The sequence below is a fragment of the Cicer arietinum genome, chromosome 7 (assembly GCF_000331145.2).
Source record: "Cicer arietinum cultivar CDC Frontier isolate Library 1 chromosome 7, Cicar.CDCFrontier_v2.0, whole genome shotgun sequence".
Classification (NCBI taxonomy): Eukaryota; Viridiplantae; Streptophyta; class Magnoliopsida; order Fabales; family Fabaceae; genus Cicer; species Cicer arietinum.
The window spans coordinates 2,896,846-2,916,217 of NC_021166.2; the positions used below are offsets into that span (position 1 = coordinate 2,896,846).

The 19,372-nt window shown below is 30.5% G+C and overlaps 2 protein-coding genes across 4 annotated transcripts; both read right to left on the bottom strand.

Moving 5' to 3' along the window:
- Positions 1-7,649: 7,649 nt before the first annotated feature.
- LOC101491483 (uncharacterized) lies at positions 7,650-10,178 on the bottom strand. Its single transcript, XM_004507875.4, has 4 exons — positions 10,040-10,178; positions 9,862-9,962; positions 7,962-8,040; positions 7,650-7,859 (listed from the first exon to the last, which is right to left on the bottom strand). The coding sequence occupies exons 1-4, from the start codon at positions 10,040-10,042 to the stop codon at positions 7,812-7,814; spliced, it is 231 nt and encodes a 76-aa protein (XP_004507932.1). The 5' UTR covers positions 10,043-10,178; the 3' UTR covers positions 7,650-7,811.
- A 1,739-nt stretch (positions 10,179-11,917) lies between these two features.
- On the bottom strand, positions 11,918-19,366 carry LOC101491795 (receptor-like serine/threonine-protein kinase ALE2). 3 transcript variants are annotated; one of them, XM_073363812.1, is made up of 10 exons: positions 17,421-19,366; positions 16,468-16,545; positions 16,043-16,171; positions 15,612-15,707; positions 15,440-15,511; positions 14,811-15,182; positions 14,404-14,697; positions 13,673-14,071; positions 13,311-13,554; positions 11,918-12,862 (listed from the first exon to the last, which is right to left on the bottom strand). In XM_073363812.1, exons 1-10 carry the CDS (start codon positions 17,503-17,505, stop codon positions 12,181-12,183), a joined length of 2,451 nt encoding a protein of 816 aa, XP_073219913.1. In that variant the 5' UTR covers positions 17,506-19,366; the 3' UTR covers positions 11,918-12,180. The 3 variants fall into 3 exon arrangements, with proteins under 3 accessions (XP_073219913.1, XP_004507933.1, XP_027192577.1); XM_004507876.4 differs by having other exon boundaries at positions 15,612-15,809; XM_027336776.2 differs by lacking the exons at positions 16,468-16,545; positions 17,421-19,366 and having other exon boundaries at positions 15,612-15,739; positions 16,043-16,169.
- Between the last annotated feature and the right edge of the window lie 6 nt (positions 19,367-19,372).

Sequence of the window (19,372 nt, forward strand, 5' to 3'; positions counted from 1 at the left end):
TTCCGATTTAGTCACTAAAATATATAAAAGAAAGGCTTAAATAAAGTTTACCTCCCCTTATTTTTGTTTCATTTTTAAATTTATCATTTTTATTTTTACTTTTAAATATGTGACTTTTCCCAACTATGCATTTAATTTTAAATTTAGTTGACGAATCAACTGAGATGTTATGGCGACAATTGAACTGACAATATATAAATGAGTTGTTAAGTTATAATTCACCTTAATTGTCTTTCATCAAATTTGATTGGTTTTAATTATGATAATAAGGATTAATGTATATTTTGATAACACATAGATGATTTGTTAAATTTTAAGTAATAATCTACCTTCAATAAAAAAAGTGATAATCCAACTAAGTTAGTGTCACGTCATCAATTCATCTATCATATAAACATTTTTCTTGTCACATTATGAAAGTTTCAAATACATAGGTAAAAAAAAGTCTAATATTTTAAAAATTATTATCAAAATAGTGGATTTAGAAATGAGAGAACCAAAATCATAAATAAATTGAAATAGAATGATATAAATTATATTTAAACATAGTAATAGACAATTTTTAAAGTATATGAAATACATATTGAGTCTTTATTATTGTTAAGATGGTAGGGATTAACGAAACATATTTTTTTTTTGTATATTTACCAAAATAATAAATTTTATTGATTTCTTTATTTTAGCAACTAAGTTGGAGATTTAGTGATGAATTAAAAAAATAAATTGAGAGTTTATTTTTAAATGTATTGTACAAAGAAATGATGTAATTATCAATTATAGTTGATATAGATGGTTGAACTATTCACTTATACTTGTTGTGAGTTAAATGTAAGTCTTAAATTATACGATTGATAAATTATACGTAAATTATACGTGAATTCTATTTAAAATTTCAATGAAATTCATGATTTTTTATGATCTCATAGTATAAATTTATTTAATTTAAAAAAAAAGAATCAAAGATGATAAAAATCAAAAGAAAAACATGTGTCTTAAATGTTTAATAATGGTAAGAAAGGAAGTGAAGATACATTTAGCAAAGGTGACGGCAAAGGCTGTACACTAATAATTGTTATGTGGGTTCAAATGTCATGGAAGAAAAGAAAAATTGGATCCCAAGTTCTATAGCTTATACTACTAAACTATGTTCTTTGGTTTTCGAAATGTATATAAATAAAGCAGTTGTAAGATTCTAATATAGTTCTCACCATCTAGCCATCAGCACCATACCCCTCAATTACCTTTGTTAAATCTCTTTACATTTCTCAAAAGAATAAAAAAGGTATTGTGAAATGTCTGAAGAAAAAAAAAAAAGCCTATTTCTCTAATGGAGAATTTACTTAGGAGAAAGTTATTTATCTTGCTATTATTATTTTTTTGTTTGTGCAGTCACTTCCTCTGTGACTTATAATCACAAGGCCATTTTTGTTAATGGACATAGAAGAATTTTGATTTCTGGGTCCATTCACTATCCAACATGTACACGAGAGGTGAAATATTTTATGGCTCATCGACTTTGTCAATACATGTTTAAATTGTCAGTGAATTTGACATAGTCACTATAAAGTATCATGATTTTTTGACAAAAACTAATACATTTTAAATTTTTGATAAAATCACATTGTTATGGTAATTTTATCAAATTCACCCCATTTCAAATATGTCCAAATATATTATATATGTCAATTGTCTTGAGATAATTGTAGATATGGCTAGACCTTATTCAAAAGGTCAAAGATGGAGGCTTAGATGTTATACAGACCTATGTGTTTTAGAATATACATGAACCTTCTCCTGGTCAGGTAAATCATATATATTTTTGTATTAGTTTTAAATTTAGTTTCATTTGTCAAAAGGTTAACTACAAAAATCGTCCATTTTTTCATGTACAAAAAAATTTAGTATTATTTTGAGGATACGATTTGGTTAAATTCATCAAGTTGAGTTGGTTTTATGTATAAAATCCCTTCGATTTTTTTTATCAAGTTGAGTTAGTTTGTGCCACTAGCTAGATTGACAAGTCTACCGACACTCATGAATGCCTCTAATTTTGTTTGGTATTTTGGTGGGTTAAAATTGTTGCTTCTAACTCTTTGATACTTTTTTATGAAATTTTTTGTTTGATATTTCATTATTGATTTTTTTAAAACCTTAATTTTTCTCATAGAAAATAGCAAGATTTAAGATTTATTAACTCTATTATTATCGTATAGGTATAGCTCATATGATAAAATATTTTGAGAATATTTAATATGCTAAGATGCAAATTTAAATTTACAACATTTCAATTCTCTATATTTATTTAGTGTGTGAATTCCGTTACTATACTCTTAAAAAAAAAACATAAATGTAATGTTTTGTATTTTTCCGCCTCAAATCCATATTTAAATTAGGCAATAGATTTATACATGCAATGGTTTCTATTGCGAAAACTTTTCACTCCCAACAAGAACTACAAACCCAAAATGTGGACAGCTTGGTAGGTCGATGAAAACAAACAAATGCCTAAAATTTATTATCAAGATTATGTATCTAATTAGTTTTGTTATATTTGTTGTTATGTAAGTACACAGAGGTGTAAACATGTGACATGATTGATGATTAATTCGAAAATCCAATCAAATTTGCTCAGTCTTTTCTTACATGTATTTTGTTATTACTGTTATTTACATTATCTATTTTTTTCAATAATTAAAGTTATTAATATTTTACTGAAGATAGAAAAAAAAAATAGGGATATCTTTAATATTCTACTATATAACTAATTCACTTTAACCACTAAATCAATTTTTATTTTTTTACAATAAATTAATAATGTCATTTAAAATATGTTGTATTGATGTGTTTTTTTAGTAAATATATATTTTTAAGGAATATTCTTTCAAAAACATAACGAAGTTTTTCTAAACAACAAATAATCGCTTAGAGGTAAACACCATCAAGTAGTTTTTATGAGAATACTCAACAATGTTGTTGAGTCAACATACATGCTTCTATATTGTAAATTTATTTTCTTATTTATGTTAATATTATTTTACGGTCAGGTATTCAAGACAAAAAATGATGCTTGTGTTGTGCCGCATTTCCTTGCAAATTATGACACCAAATCTTCAGCAACAATTAAATTTGGAGATGAAGAATATGACATATCACCGTGGTCTATTAGCATTCTTCCTCATTGCAATGCACCGACACATCTTGACTTAGAAATATTAATTATATTTGATTAATTAATTTTTTTTAAATTATTATTGGTATTGATATGTTTTTCTCATGTTCCATGTTAATATTCATGCTTCATATACTTATAGAGAAAACTTTTGTATTTTCTAAAATTATATTTTAGTATGAAAATTAATCTTTAATTTAACAATTGAATTTAAAGTTATAGATAAATTATTAAATTAATGCTATTTTAAAATTTTATCAATGATATATCATTAAACGAAAGTCATTTAAAATATGCTACGTGAACTTTTGTAAAATTGCAAGAACTAAAATTGATAAAAGAAAATTTAGAAAAATCAAAATTCCAAAAAAAAATTTAGGAGGAACTAAAAATAATAATTAATATATTTAAAGACTAAAAACATATTTAATCTTAAAATAATATTACATATATATGTGTGACATGCCACCTTATAACCTTCAAATTTTATTTTGACTAAAATAATAGACGAAAGCATAAAAATTATATACTTAATTCGTTTTAAATAATTGAGTTATCTGAGTTCATTTCATACATATTAAAAGAATATATAAATAAAAAAGACAATATCGTTTTTATTATCAAATTGTCGTTGATAGATATTAATATGTTTTCAATATTATAAATGTGTAGAATAACATATTCTATTAAAAATTATGTAAATAATTATTATTAGTATACAATACAATTATAAATAAAAGTGTATTGAAATTAAAAGGATAGTTGATCTTTTAGACAGATTTATTTTTGTAAATGAGTATGAGACAAATAAAATAATAGAGTAGCAGAAATATAGGAAAAAAGTTAGCAAAGATAGAGAAGGGAAAGTAGAGAATCACAATCTCAACATTATGGCAGGTCCCATTCAGTCACGATCGAACTATTATGATTTTACAATTAGAATATTTGTTTTCTAAAAATCAACATCTTCCATATAGTTCTTAATGGGAGGACTAGATTTATATGATTGTTGGTGAGAGCAAAAGGAGGAGTAGGACTCATCATGTCAGCCTAAAGAGGACTATACCAAATGAAAAGACCCAACGCCAAAGGGAACCGTTTCAAAATGGTACTACTACATTCGAATTCCATTTTTAATCGGTCATTAAACTAATTTTGGATTTTCAAATTAATATAAACAAAGTAAATAACCAACGGAATAAGAAAGTAAACTTAATCAACAACCGTTTAAACAAATAACAAACCACGCACCCTTTATATACTACCAATACTTGTTTTCTACTTCTTGTGTTGTATTGTATTGACAAATTCTAACTATACACTATACTGTTGAGAGTTGTTGCTGACCTGCGGAGTGAACATTGTTGGAAGCGGTACCACTTGATCATATTTGGGGCTGAAGCTGACATCGACGCTTGCCATCAGAGAAGTACCGAAATCAGAAAAGGAAGAGCCGCAAGTCTCTTCATTGCCGTTGATAGTGACGTAGGAAGAAGAAGATTGAAAAACCAGGAGGGAGGAGTAAGGATCATTAATGAACTTAACCGCCGCTTCCCAATCTTCTTCTAAGATACTGAAAAGGTCTTCGTCTTCAATGTTGGACGCTGAATGTGCTGTTTTGGATTCGGCTTTAGGTTGGACGGAGGAGGAGGAGCAGTCCATTGGATTTGGAGGGAGAGTGTTGAGAGAGAATGTGTGGAAGTTGAAATTTCAAAACGCAGAAGGAAATGGGAATTGCGATGAAAAAGAATAATCTAGAAGGTTTTGGATATTTGCTTAATAAGAGGTGGGTCCCACACTAAATATTTATTTTTCATTGACGCCGTTATTTAAGTGCCACGTGGTGGGTAATGGAAATGGAAATCCACGCCGTTAATTTGCGTTTTTTAATTGATTAAATCAACGAATTAAAAAACTGAAACAAAAAGGTCACTGCAGGGTCTCCGTCTACGAGAACGTGCACAAAACAAAACGCTCCAATTTTGGTAAACAAAAATGTTGAGATGTGATAGAATTGATAGGAAGAGAGAAAAAAGATGTCCAAATTATTGGTTGGTAAAACCATTAAATGAGTTGCTGTAAGAAAAATTTATCGTCCGTTCCCTTTATTTTAGGCATATTGATTATTACACTGTTTATCTTATTCCGTCAAAACTCACATCTTAGTTTATTGCATTATAAGAATGTAATCGGCAAAACTTAATTTCTTTAGTAATTGCTATAGAATTTTACACTGTATCATTTTTAACCTTGAGTTTTTCAAGAATCCTATCATAGCTGGTCTCTGTTAAAGAGAATGGATTTCCTCGTTCTAGGAGTCATATTTCAATCACTTCCATCCAATTTTATATTTTTATTTTTAACTATTTTCTTTTTCATTTAAAACATAAGATGAATGGTGGACATTAAAACATGACCGTCATAGTCTCTTTTACTACATTCGATCTCCATAGTCATGCATTTGAATTATTTATTTGAATATATAGATAACATGATTTAAACTACATCTATAGAATTAGAGTAAGGTTACAAATTTGTAATTAATTTGTTTTAAGTTAAAAAATTAAATTAATTTTTTTGTGAAAAACCATTTCATGATATTCTAAATTTATTTATAAAAAAAATTAATTGATTGTTTTTGAAATATTTATCACGTACCCAATACTCGTACTGTATCTCTACAAATTAGAAATAAAATAACGGCTTATAGGTTAATAATAAGGTTATTTTTGGAGGAGAGGGATGTAAAGGAAGGAGAGTAGAAAAAAATATTATTTTTTATTTTTAAAATTTTTGTAGAGAACGAAAATAAATTATTATAATAATATATTTTTAATATTAAAAGTATTATAACGTTAATTAGATTTGAAATATTAATCAACGCTTTTCAAAATCTTTCAATATGATTTTTTAGTTTTCAAATTGTATTTCAAAAAAATAAACTCTAAAATCCTCTTCTTCCAAAATATTCAATTCTTTCCACTTTATAGTTCTTTTCAATCCTCCTAAACACGCTCTAAGTGTTTTTGTTTTTATTAATCCACCGTGAAATCAATCATAATCGGATAAAAACTAAAAAAGAGAAACGCATACAAAATTACCCAAGTATAGAGTACATTAGATCAATGAAAGGACATTTTCTTTCTTTCTTTCTTTCTTTTTCTTTTGTGGAAAAAGGAGAAATGGTAGAAGAAACAGGCTGTTTTGGTTATCTTTAGCTTTCAATACAGCAGAAAGGACAGAAAACACATGAATGTAGACAATTCATCATGTGTTTTCTGAATCAGAGACAGAAATCAAAACTATAACGAAGCTCATATCGCTTGAAATGAGCCGAAAATACGAATGATGATTGTCAGAAAACCACAAGTAGCAAGTTGCCTTTTCATAGGGACCAGGACCACACACCAATATACCATCCTCAGAAACTGACTTGTCCACGTTGAATTAATTACTCCTATAATATATGGTGACACTTTTGATACTCTCCTTAGTGAAGAAAGTTATGTCTTCGTTGTCACTTTCACATTATCAAAATTTGAAATTAGTTCCAATTCACTTCATTTGGCAAATGCACAAAATGCAAACTGTATGTCGTATTTTAAGCGTATAAAACTCAGTATCCTTTGTTTGTTCAAAGAATTTTTTTCCCAAACGAGTATTTGAAAGATAAGATATATGATCGTATTTCTCGTCGTTTTGGCAATTTGTTATGGCAGCAAGTTCACATGGCAAATCATGTCCAAAGGTCTAATTATCTGATTAGCTGGTTTTGTTGTGTCGAATTCATTAGTTAATGATCTATACGCCAGGTGACTGGTGAGTGATCACATGGGACAGAAAGCCATCACACATGCTCATTAAAGTTATGTAAATGAAGAACAAAGAGTGAGAATATCATAATCTATTACCGCTGGGAATTGTATGTGTTATTGACAATATATCTCGTTCTTGTTAAATCGCAATTTTCGTTGTGACTCTTCTCGTTCTTCATTGTCAGAAACCCCAAGCAGAATTGCTATCGTGGTCTTCATGATATTCACCGGGAAGATATCTCGTGTTGAATTGAAATAGTAAAAAATCCCAGAATGCGTGAATTTCTAGTCATCCAAATTCGAATGGAACTTTTGACATCATTTTAATGTATAATCCCCATGTAACATTCTTTAAATCTTGTTATTGTTCTTGTATATTTCACCATTGGTGTTGAAAGCATTTTTTACCTTCATTTTTTAATGAAAAGAACAAAGATGCTCTATTACTTCAATCCTTCATAAATATACAGAAACAGAACAAATCTATTTGAGGGAAGTACTCTGTTGTTGGAGTTGAAAATGCAAACATGAAATCCAATCCACAGCCAACCCATCTATTCAGGGAGGACCCAAATAATGCTATGTATTATATCAACCCTAATCTTCGTAGAAATATCAAAATGCATTGTTCCCCCAATAGATAATCAAGCATAAAAACTCAGCAATTCATAAACATCTTGATCATTAAACACAACCAGCTATGTCACTGACAGTTTAAGAACATAATTTTAGAGCAAGATGTAAAACAAAAATGTTGCATGTAAATTTTCATTTAAACTTAAAGCTATCTGCATAGCAAAAATTTCATACAGTTTGATGATCAACTATTAGACATAAACGCCGGAGGCAAGTAAGAGGAACAAGGACCCAAAACCCTGTCAAGAAGATAAAGACAGAAGCATAAGTTTACAACATTTACCAGTATCATGTCAACCATTGACAGATTGAAGGAAGTGTAAAGTATAAACAATACATACCAAGAAGACTGATGCAACTGCTCCCGTTGTCAGCTCCTGAGCAAGGGAACGGGTTTTCCTAGAAGAGGTTGCTTCATAACTACAAAAGATGCAGATGTCATTTGAATGAATAGAAGATATAACAAAAGATGTCAGCTGAAACTCAGCTAACAGGAAATCAGGAAACCTCTAATCTCTTAAAAGCTTCAAGATCTCACTTCATCGGTAATACATCACAAAAACACAAGACTAAGCTAATTTGAATAAACTTCTCAAGAAGCACTTGAAGAAAATGAAATATTAACAAAATCTTGCAATAACTCTTGGCTCTTGAGTTTTTCAAACAATAGCTTTTCTCAGAAGCTCAAATCATGATTCTGCATCTCAACTTTTTAAGCGCTCACATATAACTTCTTTTCAAACAATCACACCTATAAGCTTGTAAGGACTATTTCTTAAATGAACTAATGAAGAACCATAAACATACCCAACCTATCTTAATTGAGAAACTCTGATAAACTATAAGCTAATCCAAACTATGCCAAGTCCATGTTAAACACACCCATCACTAATACATCATAAAACCAATTGTATCAATCAGTTCTAGGGTCACATTTCACGTACATACCCAACCTTACAATAATACACCCATTCTTGGCAATCACCTTTGCTTCATGAAATTACAAAAAACCAATCAACATATAATGATTCACTCAGCAATTTTATGTAATTATGGATGTTTGAAGTGCAATTCAAATTTTAGAGTGAAAACTGAAAACTGCACATCCATATTAGGTCCAATGGAAGTTTTAAAAATTGCAAGAACCGATCAGCATATGACAAATGGTCAAGTAATAATGCATGTTATGGCCTAGTTCCAATACCCAAAATCTCTAGTGTACGAGATAATGAAGAAAGGAGCGATGCACCAGATCAAACTTCCAAAAGTGGGATAGAGGTGGCACTGAAGAGGGGATGTAGATGTGTGTGCAAGTTCGTTAGCCAGATAGTGGTTATACTTATATGAGCATGTGCGAGTGTGAATTGAGGGGTAAACTCAAACTTAGTTGGAATTGGAACTTAGGAGAGCATAGGCACTATTAAATCGCCAATAGTTATTTTTTTCCCTTCTTTATTGTAAACACTGCTATACAAGGATCTGGGTTGCCGTCCAGGATCCTTTGGTAAATAATACAGTAAAATTTCACTTCTATTTGTGTTACAATTGGTTTGGTAATAAACAATATGCTCCTCACCTTTGCTTTAAGTGGTTAACCACAAGTGGATAAAAGTGAGGGATTCAGTTGAATGGACATATAAGCAAATGCCCCAAGGTTGAAGAGATTTTCCTTAGGATAAATGGAATGGATCAGAATGGAGTGGGATCGAATCAGATGAAATTATTAAAGATTCTATTGATTAAAATTGTTAATAATAGGATGAGATTGTGTTTTTAATTAGTTTAAAATAGGATGAAATGCAACGAAACATGTCCATTCCTTCCATCCATACAATACCCCACTTTTACTTTGCATCTAATTTGAAGAGAAGGAGATTTTCCTCCTTTCTATCATTGAAACATTCAAACAATGGAAAAACAAGTACACGAAGAAGGTTCTTCAGCAAGCACTCTCTTATCAGAATCAAAATTGATGAATTACACATCCTAGATTAAAACCATTCTCACATTTGCAAAATCACTAGTTATAACTCCAACAAGTAAAATCTGCATCCCACTACTGACACACAGTCCTCATAAAACAGGTATCTGAATTTACACAAACCTCATGAAGCAGTAATTAGAGCTCGAAATCAAATCCAGTGTTGTTGATATAGAGTGAAATTGCGAAATAAACTAAAATCGTGTTTAAATGCGGAATTGAAGAAATAGAAAAAGGAAGGATATGGGATCGGAACTTACATGAAGAAAGAAGCGGTTAAGATGAGACCGATGGCGAGGTTGATGATGGAGAGTGTGGGGTACAGTGAATCAGGGATAGGACTCGCGATCGCTTTTGGAGCCTTCCACAAAATTAAAATGGAAAATTAGAATAGAAAAATGAAATTGAAAACGAAATTGAAAGGATTATGAAGATTACCATGATACAATGTGGAGAATACAAAGGTAGATCTTGCACCTTCACAACCTCAAACTTCAAACTGCAAAGTGTAAACCCCCTCCTTCTCAGTTCTTAATCACTTCACCTCTATTATGTGTCTATAGTCTTCTTTTCCAGTCAACTTTTTTTTTTTTAGTAAATAAAGCCCAACTTGAAATGTCCAAATTTTGTTCAACACCCCCACTTTTTGCTAAAACACCGTTTTATACAGTTGTTATTGTTTTGATTAAATGACTAATTCTAACCGTCTCAGTTACATGGACATCCGATATGACATGCTACTGAGATATCTCTTTCTTTTTTATTTATTTAGTAGGTAAATTTTACTGCTAAACTCTTCTGAACCAATAACAAAACACTTTTTTTTAAACAAAATAAATATCTAATTCTATCCATGATGTTTTAAGAATAAATAAATTTATTTATTATATTATCAGTATTTAAAATTATATATGGAATTATCGATTAAAATTGAATTTGGTGAAAAGGTTAGACTCCCACATTTATGATAAATTCGAATTGGAATCTTCGTTGTTGAGAGAGGTAGTTACATTTGAGTGTATTCTCAGTTAATTACGATCATTAAATTATCATAGATATTTGATTTTTTGATAATTACTTTTAAAATTATATTATATTTTTAAATAATTACAATCAATTAATGATGTAAATTGTTTTTAAATATATACAATTAAACTCTTATGATCTTACCATTTTATAAAATTGAGTATGTAGGACTTGTTTGATTCATATCTCAAAAACTTTATTTTAGTATTTTAAAATTTAAATATTAAAAAATTTGTTTAGATTATTTGTTTTTAAAAACTGTTTTGTAAAATTATTTTTAATATTATATTTTTTTAAACTAAAAAAGCAAAATAGATAAATTGTATTTTATTTTTAATTTTTCAATTTTTTTAACTTTAGTCAAAAACTGTTTTAAAAATTAGAGTTGTCAAACAGACTTTTTAAAATAAAAAGAAAATAATAATTTTCTAAAATTTATTTATAAAATAATTTTCAAAAACTAAAATATAAAACACAATAAAAAAAACACTTAGAGCTTGTTTGATTGTGTTTTACTTTTCAATTTTTTGAAAACTATTTTATAAATAAATTTTAGAAAATTATTTTTAAAAATATTTATTTGACAATTCCAAATTTTAAAATAGTTTTTGACCGGAGATTTAAAATAATTAGAAAAAAAAGAGTAAAATATCATTTATTTATTTTACTTTTTTAATTTTAAAAAATATAATATTAAAAATAATTTTATAAAACAATTTTTATAAACAAATAATTTAAATAAATTTTAAAATTTTTAAATATGAAAATAAAATTTTTGAAATGTAAATTAAATAAGCTTTTATTTTTTTATTTTCCCAAGAATGCTGATATTCTAAATTTTAGGTCTAACTCTTATTGATCTTGATCAGATTAATTTGTCGGGTATAACATTTTGATGCGCACCTTCCGTCTACAAAGTTTATATTGAGAAAGCATTAAAGGGCGAACTCACATGCGGTCAAGGCATCGTTGACTATTTGTCGAGCACGGATATTCTAAATTAAAGTTAGACTAGATATTTTTAATTATAAAATTAAAACTTATATTTATATTTTTAGAACCGTCAAAATTGGATCATATCATCCACTAAGTCCCGACTATGTGACTTTGCAAATTGCAATTCCCAGAAAATTTGAATTCGCCAAATAACATCCAAAACAAAAATAACCAATAATAACTAATCGAAAATAAACCTAATTAATTTATGGACCAAATTACAAATTATTTAAAAATTCAACAACTTTACTGAATAAAATTATCGTTCAGACTAAAATATTTTAGACTAAAATGTTTGGTATAAAAATGACAGGGAAACATGGCAATATATATTATAAATATACAATATGTTTAAAGTAAAAAAGATAAATTATCTCTATGTGTTTTGTTTATTTTAATATACATCTGTGCGTCTCAGGTTAAGAGGTGAGTTAAGCAAAGAACTAAGGCCTCTTGTAATGTTGAACTATAAACCGTGGATTAACAAAACCATAGAGATAATATATCCACCAAGAAAATTCAAAAAATGCAATTTCTCTATGGTAACAATAACATGGTCATTTACTTGAGAACATATTTCCATGTTCACTGACACTACCACCAGAAAGCCTTCTCATTATATTCCACAACTGTTTGCTTCTTCCAGTTCCTAGAGGACCTGAATATGAGTTTCTTCTAAATAATTCATTCTCCATTCTTCCAATTCTAGCTGATGAACTGAATACTTCTGCCACTGACAACCCTCTTTCAATATCAACAACTTCAGAGTCAAAGTTAGTAGCTGAGAATGTGGTTTGCAAATTTCCACAAACATTGCCGTCTCTTACATCTAAAACAACAGATAAATCATCATGTTCTTCGCTAGAATTTCTTGAACTAGCATCTTCTTTTTCTTCTTCACATTCATTGCATACAAGTTTTAAAGCCTGAACAACTTCACTCATGAATGGACGGTTTGATACTTCTTGTTGCACACACATTGAAGCAATGGCTGCTACTTTGGCCACACTGTCAAAAGTTGTGTTATCAACTCCTACAGATGGATCTATTATTGCTTCCAATCCTTCTTTAGTTGTGAGAAATAGACGAGCCCAAGCGACAAGATTCTCTTGACCGCGAGCTTGTGACATGTCTACAGGTTTTCGTCCAGTTAAAAGCTCGAGAAGAACAACGCCGTAGCTGTAAACATCACTCTTAACAAGAAGGTGTCCATTCATTGCATACTCCGGAGCCACGTAACTGAATAATTCATTTTTCAATCATCAAAATCATATGAATCAGGAAATGTATTATGCATGATTGTGAAAATTAACAAGAAAATAAAATGTTTCAACCAAATGCAGATATTGCCCCATGCATTTAAATTCAATAGTTGTTTCTATTGAATTTAGCTTGATAAGAAAAGGAAAGGAAATTGATTGTAACGAATCAGGATTAAATGTTTTAAGGCCATGATTATTTTGGAGCACAACCAAATAACATGACGTGAAGAGATAAGGACTTGTTTGGAATGTTCTATGTTTTTATTTCCAATTTCACTTCCATTACAAAACTGACACATTGTTTTCACAATGTTCTTGTTTTCAAATATTTGTAAAGGAAGCAGACAGATAGAAAATCTATTCACACACCAAACATGCTATAAATCTTCAAAATAGAAAAAATAAGGTAAGAATTAACTTTGTACCCAAAAGTTCCCACCACACGTTTTGATATGTGTCTATTTTTCCCATTTGTAGCAGTCCAGGCCAATCCAAAATCAGATACTTTTGGAGTGAAGTCATCTTCCAACAAAATATTGCTAGACTTGAAGTCCCTATGAATAACACAAGGACTTGAATCTTCATGCAAATAAGCTAGACCACGAGCTGCACCAAGAGCTATCTTCATCCTTGCACCCCAATCAAGTGTGCACTTTTCCCTGTCAATCCCTGTCACAAAGACCAAATAAGATAAGAACATTATATTTGTTAGGAACTAAGAATTTGTATTGAAAAGAAAGAACACTTAAATAAGAGAGAAAGCAAACAAGAAGCTTGATTTGAATACCATGTAAATGTGATTCCAAGCTTCCATTTGGAATGAGTTCATAAACCAAGCAGCGGAAGCCGTCCTCCTCAGCACATATACCAATCAACTTGACCAGATTTCTATGGTGAAGACGACTAAGCATCTCAATTTCAGCTAAGAATTCACGATCACCTTGATGATCCTCCTTCTTTAGAACCTTGACTGCCACTTTTGTTCCATCTTCAAGGACACCACTGTAGACAAGCCCAAAACCACCTTCTCCAAGTACTCTTGAAGCATGAAAATTATCAGTAGCTTTCTCAATGTCATTCATACTGAATGTCTTAGCAGACCCTGTATAAGCAGCAATGCCAGATTCAAATGACGAGGAAACGAAACCAACCCCTCTGTCTCCAATTAATGACTCGGTAGCAGTAACTGCAAAATTCATAAGATTTGTAAGATTCGTCACAATAATTATGTGGTAAATATTAAAAAACATGAAAAAAGTATAGGTCTCGAATAAAGGACAATGCTAGTAACTAATTTGAAACTGATTTTTCAATCACTAATACATATTTCATTCACCAAAAATGATACATTCTTTTCTCTATATCTCATACTATTATTCGATTTTGATCCAACCTCTATTAGATTGGATAATTTGTTATTTGTTACTACAGTGTTGTTTTAATGATCAAACATTAATATTTAGATAAAGGAATAAACTGGGAGTAAAATGCTCTAGCTAATTCACCTGGTTGAATTACCTGGTGCTTTGGTAAGAGAAGGAGGTGAAAGCCTTGGAGTTGATGCTGTTTGACTAACATGAACTCTGAATTTGAACATAATCCATGCAGCAGCAGTACATAAAACAACTGCTACAAAAACTGAAACAGTAATAATGGCAATAAAGCCTTTACTAAGATCACCTCTATTCTGCCTCTTCTGTATGTCAACTCCAAGAGGCTTTATTGTCCTTCCATTATTTCCATCAGTGGTATATGGAACACCATCTATCATGGTAATGCTTGAAGGTGGTAAAGGAGGAGAAGGAGGTAAACCTGTAATAAAAATTTAAATAATAGGATCCCATAATAAAAATTTATCACCAATGAAATCCGAATCAGAGAAAAGGGATTAGTAAATCAATAAAGAAATTGACATTTATATATACCTGGATAGTTAATATATAACACATCATAATTTCCAAAGTAGGAGGCTTTAATAACAACGTTTTTATGCCAAAATCTTTCAGAAGTCAACAAGGTTGTAGTATTATGAAACTTTTTTCCAAGTGGCACCAAATGAATAAGGACAATAGTTTTATCAGGTTGCTGGTTTGCTGCATTGGCTCCCACAATTCTAACTTGACTTTGCTTCATGAAAACCCCACTGGCAATTTCAGAAGCCAGCTCCGAGACCAAAGGGAAGAAATTATAAAGAGAAACACTAAGGCGAAGACCGACTCGCATGGGCCAGACACATCTGCAGGGAGCTCCAAGAGGAGAAGTTACATAAGGATCTGTGCAGACAGCTGATAAACAATCTGAAAAGATAATAAAATAAAAAATAAAATAAAGTAAATTTAAGTATGATGAATAAGCTAAGAACAATCCAAAAAGTACAGATATTGGAAACTTTGGCCCCAGCATAAAACATTTTCCTTCTGGTCTTTAATATAAGCAAAAGGTCAAATGTATTTGGTCCACATTTTGAAAAAACAAGTAATCAGAAATGCATTTTGTTTACTTGTCATTCTCATAGAATCAATATCTAAGAAATTCATAATATTAATATAGGTACCTGAGTTCATTGGTAATAGAACATGATGTCCTTGTCTACTAGTTGGTGATAATGAGGGAGGAATTTCTCTATCTATATCAAAGTGTGACATAAAAATTGATTATGTTTTCAATTGCAGCAAAACTTCATTTTGGGACAAAATTTAATAAATCAGTTAGGCAGTGCAGCAAACCTCGGGGTCTTGAAATAGGAGGAGAAACCATATATGATGATGCAGGAGCCGGGATGGTAATTATGTTCCTTGTATGATGATGCTTATAATTTGAGACTGAAGGCGTCAATGCAGGAGAATGATTTTCTCTATTAGATGGAGGTGAAGTTAATGACTGAGGAGCAAGATGTAATTGTCTTCCTTTTTGTGCAGCAGGAGCTACAGCAGATAAATGAACAGTTGTGTATAAACTATAAACTATATAGTACCATTTAAGTTATTGCCTTGCATATTTCACAAAAGATTCCAGTATGATGTTAATTTCATACTATTTGGCTAATTTTAAGATTAAACTCCAATTCTATGATAATTTTCAAATGCTTATGATAATGGCACAATGGGAATAGGAAAAATCTCTAGCTACAATCATTCAACTTTTAGTGTTAGCTTACCATGAGCCGGGGAATGAATAACAGCTGGAAATGGCTTTGGTGTTTTGTAGAAAGGTGCGGCAATAGGCGCTCCACCCTTTACTGGATTGATGATGCTTGAAGGAGTGGATATGGGAGAAGGAACAGATGCTGCACCACATATATAATTTTTGTTAAATAGGTATCCATGAATTGAAGTAAATTGCACAATACCATTTGAACATAATCAACATACTAGAGGTTAAATCTGATACAAAGGTTGAACACTTTAAAATGATAGCCAGAAGAGAAAATTTGAATATTGTTAACAAAATTCATTTAAAAATTAGTTATAGTAGAGTATCAATAGTTAGCTACAACAATTAGTAATTAAAAGCAAAATGTAACAGTCACAATATTTTACAACAAATGACAAAAGAGGGGTGTATTTTTCATAAAATATGCACCTGGTAATTTTGATGGAGATACTGCTGGAATCAATGGTGGAATTACTGGAAATGCACTTGTTGGTGATATAACAGATGCTGTGGGAAATCAAAAAGAAATTATAAGAGAAGTTTTATGAAAGAGGTCAAGGGTTCAATCTCTGCTGCCAACAAATTCCTCCTCCCCATAATGTTATTTTGACACAAAGATTGTGGTTAATGACGGTCAAAATTGTGAATAATTGTGTTCAATGGATGATTAGTGAGTTGTGGCACTTATTATATCCATTAACCATCTATTAAACGTAATTTAATCATATAATTGAATTGTGTAAGTGCTTCCTAGCAAATTAACGCCCAATTAATCAAGGAAACACATAGGTTCACTTCAGCATTAATTTGATATTTGGATCGTTGGTAATTATTTCATTATTTTTCTTCTGGTTGGTTTTGAAGTGTGTCTTGATCTGGAAAATCAAATTTGAAATTTGCAAAGCAGTAGTTTTCAGCCACCTCAACAGCTTAAAATATTATGAACCTTAAGAATCCCTAGTTAAAAAAACTAAAATCAGCAGCATTGTGCAAAGCAAAAAAAGTCCTTGTTTCTGAACTTTTAATAGCATGTCATCTCATTTAAACAAGAATACAAGAAGAGATCATACTATCTAAATTCTAAACCCATCAGCAGCATGCATTATCTTAAATATATATATCAATCAAAATTAGACTTTGTTAGCAGGAAAAAAAAAAGTGCTCAGTTTGATTAAAAAATTATAACTTGGATCTTTTACAGCCAGCTTTATAATGCAGCGGCTGTAGACGATCCATTTTGATATATTGTAAACTTAAGAGGAAGTATGTTAATAAAGTGCTTATAGCTTAAGCAAAAGTGTTTCTTCTTTGGAAACAAAATTTGAGAAGTTAACAAAGGATTAACCTCAAGAAAGAAATGTGAGCATTAAGCAAACTCTTACCTTTGGATCCTTGAATTGCCAGTGCAAAGCTGATGATGATGAAGACCTTTAGCAGCTGCAACATCAGTGCCAAAACCACCCTCATCCCATTCCAATCTCAGAGGACAATCTCCTCAGCAATGACTCAAAACAAATGATTTTGAAGTTGGTAACTAACCAGAAGCTAAGAACAAAAGGTGGTTGAATTGAAGAAGGCCCATATATAGTGACACAGACACCAAAACAATGAAAAGACAGTTTGTGGAGAACAACCCAGAACTGTTTTTGGTGTCAGTAAAGGACAAGACCCAAAACAATGTGTCTCTTGAGGCATTGCACTGGCAGAGTTTAGAAATTTCCATGTGAAAGGGTAAAAGTTGAAGTCTTTTTCACTTAGCTTAGTTAATTAAATGAAGTTAAAATTGATCTACAGTATAACACGTGAATTCACAGTGCAAACACACTATAATAAAGAAAGTTATAAATTATTAATATTAATAAATAAAAAAAGTAGGGAATGTTATATTTAAATGGTCTATGAGTAGCATTAATTAACAAACTTTTATTTGCTTCAGTTTAGTGAGGGAGTTGCTTTACTCCATTATTGGTAGCTTCTGTTGGTCATCTTGAGACATGATTCATTGATTTACAAGGTGTTTCCACTCATGTTTCATGTACCACCCAAAAAAAGTGCGGTGTCAAAAAATTATTCTTGAAATTTTCTACTTCTTATAAATATTAATTAATTTTGACATGAGAGAGAAACACACACAAAGGGGATCCAACCATATCTGTCTATGTAAAAATATGAAGATTTAAATAAAAACAGGTTAGCATTAAGAAAACTACTTGCCGCTCTTGAATGAAATATAAACAATATTTTAAAAAAAAGTTGATGTATTTGGTGGTCCTATATTAGTAATTTTGTATCTTCTCCCATATTGGCAGTAGTTTGAAAGAGAATTAAAAAATGTATAAAATGGTAGTTGGTGAGAAGTGAGAAGAGTCCAAGGCTCTTTTTGGCATACAAATGGAAAATGTGGCACCCGTGACTTTTCTTTACAACAATGGGCAAAGCAAAACTCACGGTTTTTCTTATCATCATTTAATTAATAAAAGGAAATATCAAAAGCAGTAAATAAACAGGAGGGATTTCCATATGAGTCTATTGCAGTATCCGATGATTTTTTCATGTAGATTAAATAATTGCCCAACAACTGGTCACTGGTTTTTAAACATGCCAAAAAAATCTAAGGGGAATCAATTTGAATTCAAGGTATTAATAGGTTATGATTGAAGAGATGAAAGAAAGGAAGTAGTAGTACGTGAATTGAGGAGACAGAGAAAGACAAGAGAGAAAAACAGACAGGGCCATATGACTGACTATGAGTAATGAGGGTAAATCAAAGGCATTGTCACGGTGCATATTTGACGGCTACTAGTTCCCCCAACAACAGCAAATCTCCGTAATTAATGTCTACATGGATTTTAGTGAAAGGGCACTGGTCTCAAAATTACGGTCTTACTGTTCTGAGGCCACAAGGTTTCATTGTCGTTAGACTTTCATGCAGTCTCATTCTTCTTTTTCACAACAAATGCAAGCAACGGAGCAATGTCATTTTTGAAAACCACAGTAGTTAGGTTGTAATTTTATCAATCTCACTATAATACTAAACACACTATTGCTATGTTTAATGACGTGACCATTGTCAAAAGTGTGATGATTGCGAATCTACCAATTGGAGCTTTAGTATGGATGAAAAAGACACTTGTTAAAAATATAAATGTAAAGAGGAAAAAAAATTAAAAATTGTATAGTCCATACTTTTAAAATGTAAAAAATAAAAAATTAGAGTTGTTAGTATGATTCAATAATTTTTAGCTAGCTAGGTTTGCTAAAAAGAGGGAGACTTATACATATTAGGTAGTAACTTTTTTTTTGGGGTGAACATAGTAGAGTCATCTTTAGTTGA

Excerpts from the sequence above, each read along its gene's own strand:
- LOC101491795 (XM_004507876.4), bottom strand. The coding sequence starts at position 17,505 with ATGAGGGTGGTTTTGGCACTGATGTTGCAGCTGCTAAAGGTCTTCATC. Across the intron at positions 15,810-16,042 it reads TATTCATTCCCCGGCTCATG|CTCCTGCTGCACAAAAAGGA; the intron begins GTAAGCTAACAC and ends TATCTGCTGTAG. Across the intron at positions 13,555-13,672 it reads CTTGGAATCACATTTACATG|GGATTGACAGGGAAAAGTGC; the intron begins GTATTCAAATCA and ends TCTTTGTGACAG.
- LOC101491483 (XM_004507875.4), bottom strand. Across the intron at positions 8,041-9,861 it reads TTAACCGCTTCTTTCTTCAT|TTATGAAGCAACCTCTTCTA; the intron begins GTAAGTTCCGAT and ends CATCTTTTGTAG. Across the intron at positions 7,860-7,961 it reads CAGTTGCATCAGTCTTCTTG|GGTTTTGGGTCCTTGTTCCT; the intron begins GTATGTATTGTT and ends TCTTCTTGACAG.